At 44.1% G+C, this 14,154-nt stretch overlaps 1 protein-coding gene across 8 annotated transcripts in view; it reads left to right on the top strand.

Moving 5' to 3' along the window:
* Nucleotides 1-14,154, top strand: part of LOC122565381 (transducin-like enhancer protein 4) — a 212,787-nt gene that overhangs the window by 100,300 nt on the left and 98,333 nt on the right. For 4 of the 8 annotated variants that reach the window (XM_043721301.1, XM_043721302.1, XM_043721298.1 and 1 more), the window contains 2 exons: nt 1,378-1,588; nt 4,595-4,617. In XM_043721301.1, coding sequence (XP_043577236.1) covers nt 1,378-1,588; nt 4,595-4,617 — 234 coding nt within the window. The remainder of the gene's footprint in view (nt 1-1,377; nt 1,589-4,594; nt 4,618-14,154) is intronic. The other 4 variants (XM_043721306.1, XM_043721304.1, XM_043721305.1 and 1 more) reach the window with 2 other exon arrangements.

The following is a 14,154-nucleotide window of genomic DNA, read 5'->3' as shown; positions in this document are numbered from 1 at the left end:
CCCTCCTCTAGCTTATCTCTCCACCCTCCAGGCTCACTGCCTTTATTCCTGATGAAGGGCTTTTGCCCGAACCGTCAATTTTGAAGCTCCTTGGATGCTGCCTGAACTGCTGTGCTCTTCCAGCACCACTAATCCAGAATCCCCAGAACATTAGCTGAGTTTCTGGATTAATAGTATCGTGATAGTATCACTAGGCCATTGCCTCCCCCTTCTGACTAGTGTCAGAATTGGAAGCTAGATGCTGAACAGTCTTTGGTCCCTCTTCCCCTTACCTTGGCCCAGTGGGGTAGTTGTAGGTTTATAAAGATTATTTTTATTATTAAAGAGAAACAGCGATAGAACAAAATACTGTATTTTAAAACAACATGGGGCATAGTGCAATTACTTTCTTAAAACATTTCGATTCTGTTCAAAGGGGTGTGTAATTATGCTGGGAAATTGCATGCATAGATCTGATTCTTGCAAAAGCTTTCAAGGTGACCAGAGGGACATGCAGTGTGAGCTGTTTCAATGCTGCTTTTAACAAATTGTTATTAGAGTCATTCTTGGATTGGGGTAGTGCACCCTCCTCTGAGCCATAAGGGCCTTCACTTCAAAGACTTGAGCAGCACAGTAATGAGGGAGTGCTACACCGTTGGAGGTGCTGAGTTTTGAGTGAGACACTAATCACTTCCCCTCTGAGGTCAGGAATAAAGGTACAATGGCATTGTTTGACACTTGGCGGCAGAGTTTTCCCTGATATCCAGGCCAATGTACACATCAATTGGTATCACAAAGACACAGAGGATAGAAGCCATTCAGCCCTTTGAGTGTGTTCTGCCATTCGATATGATCATGGCTGTCATCCAACTCTGTCCTCTATTCCTGCTTTCTCCACATACCCTTTGATCTATTTATTCTTAAGAATTAAGTGTAACTCCTTCTTGGAAATGTAATGTTTTGGCCTTAACTGCTTTCAGTGGCAGAGACTTCCACTGGCTCAACACTCTTAGGGTGAAGAAATTTACCTCCTCTTAGTCCTAAATGACCTACACCAGACCCTTAGATTGTGACCAGTGGTTCTGCACTCCCCAGTCATTGGGAACATCCTTCCTGTGTCTAGGCCTGTAAGAGTTCTGTAGGCTTCCATGAGATTCTCCCATCATTAAGAGATTTTCTGGTTAACTATTACTGCTTTCATGTGCAGTTTGCTGACACATCTCTGACAGTACTACACTTGATGGAGTCCTGTCATGGTGAAAGGAACTATATAAATGCGCTTCTCAATATCAGCCTATCCCATAGCCCAACCCCTTCCCAAAATTGAGCAGAGTTTTGTCATTGATGTTGATTTACTGCCTGTCGTGTAAATTCTGCCAATTTTTTTATTCACATAAGAATCCTCACTTACAGCAGCAGCAGCTCCAGCACCTGTCTCACCACGCACCCCCGATTCCATTAACTCCACACCCATCAGGACTGCAAGCTGCAGGAATCCCTTCCATCAGCGGTGGCTCAGGGCTCCTGACCCTTTCCAGTGCCCTCGGAGTTCACGCCCATCTCGCAATGAAAGAGGATAAGAATCATCTGGACATGGACCATCACAGAGGTACATGGATGAAGCTAGTGGTGTAGAGAAAGACCGGGAAAATATTTCCCTCCGCGTAAACGTGAAAGCTATTTTGAGACCTAACAATCTAATAAATGCTGGATTAAGGGATTTACTGAGGTAGATGTGGTGACGTTTCCATTTTTGACGGTGTGTGTTTTTTTTGTGTGCGCGTGTGTTTTTGTTTATGCGTCTATATTGTGACGATGCTATCACTTTAAGAAGGTTATTTTGTCCTTGGTTTTTTTTGAAGAGAGGTCGTAAAGGCAGAAGGTTGAAGGGTCTAGTTTAACAGTGGAAGGGGCGTGGCCAGTTTCCCCAGTTCAGGTTTCTTCTAGTTTGTACCTCAGTCACAAGATGTGTGAGTCCGGGGAAGTTATAAGCGTCAGTAAAGAATTCCTCTGACTTTCTTCTGAAATCTCTCTTTGGATGTTGTTCCTTCCTGCCTCTAATAATCTGTGCTTGAGTTTACCTTTTTGCCAAAAGATGTGTTTACAGGATGGTACTGTATTGGAACAGTTAATTAGTATTAGTTGCTGTTTTGGGTCAGTTAAATTTTCCAATAGTTATTTTAAATTTTGTTTTTATTTTGGTGATGTTTCAATTCTAGTGTTTAAATAAATTCAGTTTTCCTTAAAGCTGAGTGGTTTGACCAGCATCTGGAACACCCACTTCACAACTGCCTTTAAAATAAGAAAAAATTGGGGTCTCGGCTACTTTCTTAAAATATTTAGAGGGAGTGGGGTCTGGCCTGGTCCATAACAGTATTGAGTACAGAACTGGGGTCTGTAATAAGAGATAACCACTCAAAAAAATAAGATGTAATTCAGGAGAGTGGTGAGAATATGATGCGACGTTGGTTAGTTGAGGCAAATAGCACAGAGGCTTCTAAAGTGACATCAGATGTGAGAGGGACTGAAGGGTTTGCAAAATGGTCTAGATAATGGCAAGGGGATGCAGAATGGGGCATAAATATCAGCTCGGAGCAGGTGGTTTTCTAAGGAATTTGCATGCACTATGACCCAGTGCTCAGAGCCTTACTGTACAGAGTCAGCATATTGTGCTCTAACATCACTGGTTTGTGAAAAATAGAAAACTGAGGATTAAGATTTAGACTTTATTGTCACATGAGGACGTTCCAAGCTGTGCACCTGTAGAGAGATTACATGGAACTTCCTGAGTCTGATGATAAAATCTCTGCTGAGGGATTCCATTAAATTGGTGCATAAAGGGAATAGAGGTAAAAACAATGACTGTAGATGCTGGAAACCAGATTCTGGATTAGTGGTGCTGGAAGAGCACAGCAGTTCAGGCAGCATCCAAGGAGCAGCGAAATCGACGTTTCGGGCAAAAGCCCTTCATCAGGAATAAAGGCAGTGAGCTTGAAGCGTGGAGAGATAAGCTAGAGGAGGGAATGTGCCAGGATGGGAGGGTGGGTCGTAGGGGGGCGTGGACCTGACCAGGTAGTCACGGGGGGAACGGTCTTTGCGGAAGGCGGAGAGGGGTGGGGAGGGAAATATATCCCTGGTGGTGGGGTCTGTTTGGAGGCGGAGAGGGGTGGGGAGGGAAATATATCCCTGGTGGTGGGGTCTGTTTGGAGGCGGAGAGGGGTGGGGAGGGAAATATATCCCTGGTGGTGGGGTCTGTTTGGAGGCGGAGAGGGGTGGGGAGGGAAATATATCCCTGGTGGTGGGGTCTGTTTGGAGGCGGAGAGGGGTGGGGAGGGAAATATATCCCTGGTGGTGGGGTCTGTTTGGAGGCGGAGAGGGGTGGGGAGGGAAATATATCCCTGGTGGTGGGGTCTGTTTGGAGGCGGAGAGGGGTGGGGAGGGAAATATATCCCTGGTGGTGGGGTCTTTTTGGAGGTGGCGGAAATGTCGGCGGATGATTTGGTTTATGCGAAGGTTGGTAGGGTGGAAGGTGAGCACCAGGAGCGTTCTGTCCTTGTTACGGTTGGAGGGGTGGGGCCTGAGGGTGGAGGTGCGGGATGTGGACGAGATGCGTTGGAGGGCATCTTTAACCACGAGTGAAGGGAAATTGCGGTCTCTAAAGAAGGAGGCCATCTGGTGTGTTCTGTGGTGGAACTGGTCCTCCTGGGAACAGAAAAATGTTGATTGAGATGGTGCAGAATGGGCAGTGTCAGACTGAGCATCTATTATTCACAACATCTAATATTCACTTCCACTGGAGTCAGTGTGTCAGGGGTGAATTTCTACCCCTGTAGCATCCCATTGTCACAGTATGTAAATGGGGCAATGGGTAAATAGCCCAAACCCCCCCCCCCTCCCCCCCTCCCCCAACCTTTGCTGCATCCCTAATGAGGTTCACGTGAAGAGAAATAAAATCAGAGAATGTTGGAGAAACTCAACAGATCTGGCAGCATCTGTGGAGAGAGAAACAGCATCAACATTTTGAGTCCAGTACACCTCTCCTTCAGCACACAGAACTTCTCACCACAGATACTGCCAGGCCTGCTGAGTTTCTGCGGTATTCTCTGTGGTTGTTTCTGATGTTCCAGTACTCTGTGTTGTTTTTATTCAAGCCTCCTTCTCCTTATCCCTATTCTAAACCATTTATTCCTGTGGATAAAAGCCAAATACTGCAGATGCTGGAAATTTGATTCAACATAAAGAATGCTAGAGAAACTTAACAGGACTGGCAGCACCTGTGGAGAGAAACAGAGTTAATGTTTCAAGTCTGGTATGATCCTTCTTTCAGGGGCTGCTAAAAAGGGGTTGGAAAATTGTGTTTTGTACATTTCACATTTGCATCAATTTAATGGGATCCCGCATTCAAAGTCGAACTATCAAACTCAGAAATTGCTGAATGGTCTATCTGCATGTGAAAAGAAGAGTGCGATTGATGAATTATAGCGCTCTGTACGTTGTGAATTTGGTTCCTGAAAATTTCCCTGACTATGTTTTTTGTGTATTTTTCCCTCTCTCTACCACCTTCACTGAATCTGACCATGATTGTCTGTGATGCTTCTGCACGTTTTGTATCCAGACCGAGACCGTGACCCCAGTCGGGTAAGTGACATTCTGCTTTTGTTCATGTTGTTTTCTAATCAGCTTGTTCAACCATGTTATGACACACCTCTGGGGATGCTGGGACTTGACCTTCTAGCCCAGAGATAGCAACACTACTACTACACCACAAGGCCCTTAGATTCGGTTTTAATGCTCGTTCTTTTTATCTTGTTTGGGCAGTGATATTGTAACAGCAGTGATACTGTGCCTGACATCTCACATCCTGACAAGCCTAGGAAGGAAGGTTACCTCAGAGTACAATAGAACCCTGATCAGATGGGCCAAAGGGCTAAGGAGTGGCAGATGGAGTTACATTTAGATAAATGCGAGGTGTTGCTCTTTGGAAAGGCAGGACTTAAGCACTTCATGGTGAGTTCCTAGGGAGTGTTGTGGAACAAAGATACCTTGGCACGCAGGTCATAGTTCCTTGAAAGCAGATTCCCGATAGGCAGGGTGGTGAAAGAAGGTGTTTGGTACGCTTGCCTATATTGGTTAGTGCATTGATTATAGGAGTTCAGAGGTTATGTTGCAGCTGTACAGGACATTGGTTAGACCATGTTTGGAATACTGTGTTCAGTTCTGGTCTCCCTGCTATAGGAAGGATGGTGTGAAACTTGAAAGGGTTCAGAAAAGTTTTACAAGGGTGTTGCCAGGGTTGGAGGGTGTAGGCTATAAGGAGAGGCTGAATAGTTTGGTGCTATTTTCCCTGGAGCATCAGAGGCTGAGGGGTGACCTTATAGAGGTTTATAAAATCATGAGGGGCATGGATAAGGTAAATAGTTAAGGTGTTTTCTTCAGAGTAGGAGAGTCCAAAACTAGAGGGCATAGGTTTAAGATGAGAAGGGAAAGATTTAAAAGGGGTCAAAGGGGCAACCTTTTCACACAGAGGATAGTGTGCATGTGGAATGAGCTGCCAGAGGAGGTAGTGGAGGCTGTTTACAACATTTCAGAGGCATCTGGATGGGTATATGAATAGGAAGGGTTTAGAGGGATATGGCCAAGTGCTGGCAAACCGGACTAAGTTAGTTTAGGATATCTGGTCGGCATGGACGAGTTGGACCAAAGGGTCTGTTTCCATGCTGTACATCTCTATGATTCTATGGTCACTCATACCAGGATTGCCTCTCCTGCCAGGCTCCACTGTTTTCCCAATGGATTTCATGGGGTCTGCCTAGATGACAAGAGGCCAAGGATCAAATTCTTGTGGAGGTTTAGCTACGTGGAACCCTGCTGTGGCAGAGGCTGTGGTTTATTGCCCTGGCAGGGATTAGCTAAAACAGTGTTCCACACCCTGGGCAGCAAGCATATCATTGGTGCTTGGGTGGGGTTGCTAGTACATGGGAGCTAAAGTCGAGCTGCAGGAGATTATCAGCAAACAACAGTTTCATGTGAAGTTCCCTCATCCGGTGATTTAACATTGGTGTTAACCTGACGTCATTAAACAGCAGAGGAATTGATGTACAATTTCATTGATATTATAATGTGGCACAAGTTCACTGCTGCAATTAGTAAATGAGATGCATACAGTATAGTTCTCGCCTCATGGATAAATTTGACATCGTTAATGATTGTCATTTGAAGAGACTGGTGTTTTATAAACTATTGACTGACAGTTGCCAGAGTATTTTTCATTATTCAATGCCTGACAAGCCCCCGCAAAAGAGAAGCATTCTTCTACAAATCACTTCTAACTATTTTTCTGAATGTTTGCCAGTTTTTGCAAAATAAAAACCTAAGCAGGGATGGGGGGAGAAAAAAGTCAAATTAGACATAGCCTGGGAATATCGGAATTGGTAATTGAAGGAAGACCAAGGTCGATCTCGTTTAGCTTTTATCATCCTATTAATCCCATGATACAATGATCATAGAGCTGGCAACTAAACACAGTGATCAATCTCCCGGTCAGTAAGCCTACAGCAGACCCACATACTGTCTCTCCAAAATGTTATCTTTGAGTGAGCTCTCTGGAGGTTGCATTTGAATGAATCAGCCCTAACTGTTTGCACCACCTCCTGTTGCATCTTGGTCCATATCTTGACCCCAATTCATTGAAATACGGGGTAGACCATTTAGGACAGAGCTCAGGAGAAACTTCTTCACCCAGAGAGTGGTGGCTGTGTGGAATGCTCTGCCCCAGAGGGCAGTGGAGGCCCACTCTCTGGATTCATTTAAGAAGGAGTTGGATAGAGCTCTCAAAGATAGTGGAATCAAGGGTTATGGAGATAAGGCAGGAAGAGGATACTGATTAGGAATGATCAGCCATGATTATATTGAATGGCGGTGCAGGCTCGAAGGGCTGAATGGCCTACTCCTGTGTCTAATGTCTATTGTCTATTGAAATATTGTTTCCTCGGAGCAGGCTTGAATTTACTCCCCTTCCAACAAAGGTTGTGTCTTTGCTTTCTAGAGGATCCCTCATTCAATTGCAGAGAGGTGTGTTTATAACTTAGTCTTTCAGCTACCCTGTCACTGCCTTTGCCATTGCTCATGCGTAGTTTAGACACAAGTTGTGATGTTCAACTACACACAGGGCTGCCTTTTCAAACCCCTTGCCCAGTTTCCCTTGTAGCTTGTTCCATTGTGACGGGATCAGTGAGCTGACTGGCAAAGGAGCTCAGAAGTGGCCATGGCAAGCTTTCTTCTACATATCCTTTCTCAGGGTTGTGTTTCCTGCAAAATGTGATATTGGTAAATTCCATTTTTTGGTTGCGTTGTAGCAGGTTGGTTTGGCATGCAGTTTTGCAGCCTGTCCACTTTAAGACTGTGACTGAAAATTCAAATCCAGGATGTGGAGGTGCCAGTGAAAGTCAGAGGTCATACGACACCAGGTTACACTCCAGCAGGTTTATCTGAAAGCTCTCCAAAAGCTTGTGATTTCAAATAAACCTGTTGGACTATAACCTGGTGTTGTGTGACCTCTGACATTATTCAAATCCAGGCAACTGCAGTTCCGTTTAAACCAATCACACGTTGGGATAGACTGTACTTTCTTTCAGGCTTCAGGTCAGTCATAGGTTCCTTTTGTGAGACCATATCGCTTGCAGCTGCAGCAAGATCACCAGGAGTGTGATGGATGCTAGATACAGGATTTAAAAGGAACTGTAATAGTGAGTATACTGTGATCATAGGATCAAGAGAAATAGGAGCTAGAGTAGGCCATTTGACCCATTGAATTTGCTTTGTCATTTAGTAAATCATGGCTGATGTGATGAATGCACTGCTGGTGTTGAATGGGCATGATCACCTTGCAGGCATGTGTACACAGTGAAGGGTCTTTGGAGGTACTTGGTATAGGTCTACGTTTGCAGCATTGAGGGGAGGCAATATGGCTTTTGCGGTGGAAAAATCACTTTCGCATCTTTAGGATGTAGGAACTCTAAGATTGCTGCAGATTAGACTGGAAGTGTTGGGAAAGGTGTTGCTGGGCACGAGTGCGATAGGAAGCAGATGCTCGTCGAGATCACAGAGTTTGGGATGCAGAATATCTGGGTCTAGGAACATACCCTCTTCTGTGTCTGAACTCCCTGAGTATCCTAAGACATTACTTCATCTTTCTTCAGGACCCAGTGATAAGGCTCACAGCTGTGATCCAGCTGTGGCAGGTATACAGACCCAAAAGGTAAATGGTGATGTCAACCACATTCCTGTGGGTGTAGAGTCACCTCTAGGCCTGACCAGATAAGGACAGTAGATTTCTTACCAGGAAGGACATCTTGTGAAATAAGTAGGATTTGGTGACAATTGACGATGGTTTAGTGTTTACAATTAATGATGACGTGGAGATGCTGGTGTTGGACTGGGTTGGACAAAGTTAAATATCACATGACACCAGGTTTATTTGGAAGCACTTGCTTTCGGAGCGCTGCTCCTTCATCAGGTAACTACTATTGCTGAGGCTGTCTTACATTGATTGATTAATTATGTTTAAATTCCATCAGCAGTTCTGGTGGGATTTTGTCCCCAACACATCAGCCTTTTGGATTTCTAGTCTAGTGACTAGAATATCTCCCCCATTCTAAAATAATTCATGTAATTGGTGAAATTATAATTGAATCTTGGGGAAACAAATTGTCTGATCTGAAATAAGGGCCCAGAGCTATTTTCTCTGCTTTTGAGTTAGGAAGATTGTGTGCACTGATTGTTTTGTTTTTAAAAATAGTAAGAAGACAATGAGTTTTTGGGTCTATATACCTGCCACAGCTGAAAACACAGCTGTGAGCCTTATCAATGATTCCTGAAGAAAGATGGAGTGAAATGGTAGGATAATCAGGGAGTTCAGACACAGAAGAGGGTGTGTTGGCCGAAAGACCAGAGGGCTAAATGAGAGATGATGATGGAAGGAATAATCAGAGACTTGTGGTAATGTACGAGCAAATATGAAAGCATGATGAGGAAATGTTACAGAAAGTTAGTGCCGTAGTAACAGGAAGTGTAGGCTATATGAGTGTATCTCAATATATAGATTTTTATTTGTGAGCTGGTATATTACATATTTTCTCTCCAGATCCATACAAATCTCCTGGGTTATTCAGAGAGGTCTGTTATTATGTTCTTAATGGTCAGAATTTAATGGTATAATTGTTACCAGCCCAAAGACACTGAAGAGGTGTCAGATTGGCAGGAAGTCCTGTGTCCGAGCCAATGCAACCACAATAATAGACAACAGCTCGCTAAATGAGAAGAATGTTGACTTTGCTGTTTTCCTCGGCACATTACAATGGGGGCCTGATTTTAATTATGGTGACAAATCTGGCCATTGTCCAAAAATGTACAGGTTCATGTTCGACCCATTTCATTTGTTGTAAATATTCTCAGGAATTCACCTTGTGAGTGGAGACAGTGTAGACAGCCTCCAGCCTGTCCATCAGTTCTCTTCCCCTCCTCACCCCAGCCCTAAACAGACAGATACCCACTCGAGTTCTCTCAGGGTGGTATGGGGGCAGGGCTGCGTCTCATAGTTCTAGAGTAAGGAGAAGTATATAGAACATAGAACATTACAGCGCAGTACAGGCCCTTCGGCCCTCGATGTTGCGCCGCCCTGTCATACTAATCTGAAGCCCGTCTCACCTACACTATTCCATGTACGTCCATATGCCTGTCCAATGACGACTTAAATGCACTTTAAACTTGGCGAATCTACTACCGTTGCAGGCAAAGTATTCCATACCCTTACTACTCTCGGAGTAAAGTATAAACGGTCTAGATTAACTCAGCTGACCCCTATCCTGTCACCTCTCCTACTGGGGGGGATGTCTTGATGTGCGTGTGTGTCTTTCTGTCTATCTGTGTGTATGTGTGGGTGTGTGTCTGTCTCTGTGTCTGTGTGTATATGTGTGTGTGTGTGTGTCTGTGTGTGTGTCTGTGTGTATATATGTGTGTGTTATATATGTGTGTCTGTGTGTGTATATGTGTGTATCTCTGTGTGTGTATGTGTGTGTGTGTGTAGGTGCAGACTGTGATACCCTCTGCAGTCAAATAGCCAATGCTGTGCTGAGGCTTGCACATGAACCAGGCTTTTAAGTAAGGAAGGCCAGCTATTGATGTTTGCTTAATTGAGGGGAGGGGGTAGGGAATCAAATGGCTGCCCTGTGCATTTGAGAGATCCTCCCTCACTGGGTCCAAGTTGTCAAAGGGAAAATGCTTCCCTTGTGATACTTCCTTTGATGAAAATATGATTTTCTATAAATGCAGTGTGAGCCCAAAACATGAAATTCAGATCAATCCACGAGTGCAAAGGCATGACTTGGGCAAATTGTGGCAATATCTTTCCTGTTCATAATCAGCTTGTTCAGACTGCTTAAGGAGTATCTGGTTACAAAGCAATTTTCCCATAGTTTGGGTGTGGAGGCGATCGGAAATACAGATAGGTTTCCTTTCTTGTTTATCTTTGAAAGTTGCAAACTATAGGTTGTGAGTTCAATTTAGACCCTTCATTCAGGACATCCTGCCCAGTCGTTAAGCTGTAATTACTCTATAATAAGCTCTTTCTATTATAGAGTGATTCTAATCTGTTTACAAAGTGAGTACTGTTTGATACTCAGCGTGTCCGTGTCTGTTGCCGTGGTTACATGCTGGCCCTAGTTTATTACGTTACAGCCGGCGCCATGAGCCATTTTGTGCCTGTTTATGAATACAAAATGGTGTTCTTCACCAGGGTGACCCTGTCTGTACAGGTCTGGGGGAAGTCAGCCAATCTTCACATCAGAAAAGAGGCTGTTGCCAGGCCTGTGGAATGTGAACTGTGCCCCTACCCGTCCCATTTTAGGAGGCACAAACAGACACACCAGCAATAAATGCCAGCAGGTAGACTGCAGGGAGCATCACAGGCCTCCTTTTACAGCTTACCCCTCCAACTTTTTTACTCGGATGTTGCCAGGGTTGGAGGGTTTGAGCTGTATGGAGAGGCTGAATAGGCTGTTTTCTCTAGAGTATCGGAGGCTGTGGGGTGACCTTACAGAAGTTTATGAAACCATAAAGGACATGGATAGGATGAATAGACAAGGGTTTTTTTTCCCAAGGAAGGGGAGTCCAAAGTAAGAGGGCATAGTTTTAAGATGTGAGGGGAAAGATTCAAAGGGGACCTAAGGGGCAACGTTTTCATGCAAAGGGTGGTGCGTGTATGGAATGAGCTGCCAGAGGAAGTGGTGGAGGCTGGTACTATTACAACATTTTAAAAAGGCACCTGGATGGGTATATGAATAGGAAGGGTTTAGAGGGATATGAGACAAATGCTGGCAAATGGGATTAGATTAATTTAGGATATCTGGTCAGCACAGATGAGTTGGACCGAAGGGTCAGTTTCCGTGCTGTGCATCTCTGTAACTCTATAACTGAGCATTGCTGGGTATTCAATCAGGAATGGAAATCCATGTTTTATACTTTACCATGTCAAATGCAAGGTTCCAATTATAGAGTGTCTCTTAATACCATCACAACTCTGGGGCTTATCTCTGTAACCTTGTTTTATTTCACTGGCTCAGCTACATGAAAGCTAAACTTACTATGTTATTAGGGAGAAGTTAAAATTAAGATATTCGTGCACTTTTTAAAATATTTAGGAATTAGTATACTGGTAACCTGTTGACATATCCTTTCTGTTACTGTGCGCTAGGGTAGGAGAGATGAAATACGAATTGTAATCAGGAATGGAGAGGGCAGTCATTGTTTTCAACTTTGTGTGTGAAATCTGGGACAACATGCATTTCATTACAGGGTTTTTTCAGTCATCATTACAAACCATTCCAAGTGGAAAATCATGCCTTGACTCGGGAGTTTTTCCAAACCATATTCCCATGATAATGTCAACACTCCACTCTCTTTTCCTCAGTAAATCCTCCAAATCATATTATTTTGATTGTCTTATAACACTGCTGCTAATGATCTTGACACGGTGTTCAGAACTCAACCAGCAGTAAAAGGTTTTTAAAAAAAACCCAAAAGGATGTTAACCATTCATCATATTTTTTTCTTGATTGTATTTTTAGTAGGTGTGAATGAGCATGGTGTGATTTTTGGAAAATTATTGAAATCAAAACTTTGCAGAATTGAGAAATCACCTGCCCTTCAAAGATGGAGCCCTTTGTGTTTAAAGCTGATTGAAGGCTTACAGGCTATATTCTTTTGAAAAGTTCCAACAATGTTTTTACTGCGATCTCAGGATTTGATAGATAAATTGCAAATATATAGGATTAATGATGGAGGTTTGGAGGCTTTGCTTAACATTAACGGAACCTTCACCAAACTATTGGCTTCCTATTTGGACAACTGTTTCCTAGGATACCTAGCATGGGTCAAGTGTGAAGGAGGCCTGATGGGTTTTGTCCAGCCTTGGGTCAGGAACAGACCAGGCAGGTTGGATAGGGGCCTCTCGAACACAATCCAGTCTGAGCCAGCTTAGAGGGCATACGCTTAAGGTGAGAGGGGAAAGAAATAAAACTGATCTAAGGGGCAGCCTTTTCATGCACAGAGTTGTGCGTGTATGGAATGTGCTGCCAGAGAAAATGGTGAAGGCTCGTGCAATTACAACATTTAAAAGGCATCTAGATGGGCACATGAATAGGAAGCATTTAGAAGGATATGGACCAATCCTAGATTAATTTAGGATATGGCATGGATGGGTTGGACCGAAGGGTCTGTTTCCATGCTGTGTGGCTATGATTAGTAAATATGGCTGCCATTTTTATAGCATCGCATTGTGTGAGGGACGTTGGATGGGATGGCGGTGATGTGTATCCTTAACTCAGTCAGCTAGATGGCTGATTGTTAGCAGCAAGAGTTTGATTCCCATTCCTGAGCTGGCCTTGAGTCCCGCCTCCTCGCCCTGCCATCGCGATTGGATGGGGACAGGGATAAACCAAGGCTGGAGAAACCAAAGCAGCCGAGGCTGAAAGAAACACAGCAGAGCTTGGGCCTGGGACCTACTCTGAAGCTGCGTATGTATGAATGAATGAAGAGGCATTGTGGAAGCAACTATCAAGATCCCAATAATGGTGAGCAGAAATGTTGATTATAAAATGACATGGAGGGATAAAAGCCACATAGAATGCAGCTAAACCTGACCTGCTACTGTCGAGGAATAATCCCTGTCATAAAGGGCATTAGTTCCTTAGATGACTTAATGAATAAATAGCCCTTGCAGTGTGTTGCTGCCTCAAAAACCCTAAGCGATGATCCTCTCTCTGTGATCCTTTCTGCTGATCTCTGCTGCCATTGTACTGGAAGTCTTTACAATTGGGCTCAATAGGAATGGGGGATATTGGCCAGCTGATAGCTCTCTGTTCACTGAGGCTGGGGTTTGGGTGAGGGCAAGATTTTTGAGCTCATTCCCACTTTCCGAGTTTTTCAAACACACCTCCCTCAGGGCGACTCATGAATTATGGACATTTGGATCAGCTGCCAGGATCTGACTAGTATCTGTGGAACTTTACCCAGGTATCAGGACATGAGGAAATTAGAGTGGAAATTAAGATACATTTTCATAAGATAATCAGCCAGACTCATGATATTTTGGCATAGGACCAAACCACTGGTTTTGGTAGGGAGGGGAAACCTGAGCTGAGGCAGGGAGCGGTTTGTGGTATAATATTTTGATGTTTAGACAAGCTGTACCAACCCTTTTGTACAAATGTGTAGTGGTTCCCTTTCCAAAGAGAGGATAAATATCTTTTCTTTTAAAAATAAATAGCAGTTCAGACGATAAGCGAAAAGCTGCTTATCGCAGTTGGGTTCGGACAAGCCCATGTGATGAGAAGCATCAACTGACAGCGTCGTCTGTGGCAGAATGGCATTTTTTGGTGATGCCACACTTAGTTGAACGGCCATTGGGTGCCCATTGAGTGTGGGCTGCACAAGCCGCACCCAACCCTAACAAAAAGTAAAGACATCAGAAATTGAATGTAATGTTGGGGCCTGCCAAATTGAATTCAGCTCTCTGTGGGAAGTGTTGGGGGAGTGGTGGAGGGGGGAGCAGTGAAGGGAAGTTGTATGATGTTGGCAGCGGGAAATAGGGTTGCAAGTCAAAATTAGTTCAGACATGTA

This window comes from Chiloscyllium plagiosum, chromosome 31 (assembly GCF_004010195.1).
Source record: "Chiloscyllium plagiosum isolate BGI_BamShark_2017 chromosome 31, ASM401019v2, whole genome shotgun sequence".
Lineage (NCBI taxonomy): Eukaryota > Metazoa > Chordata > Chondrichthyes > Orectolobiformes > Hemiscylliidae > Chiloscyllium > Chiloscyllium plagiosum.
Note: the sequence above shows the minus strand (reverse complement) of the source record. Positions and strands in the feature narration are given on the sequence as shown.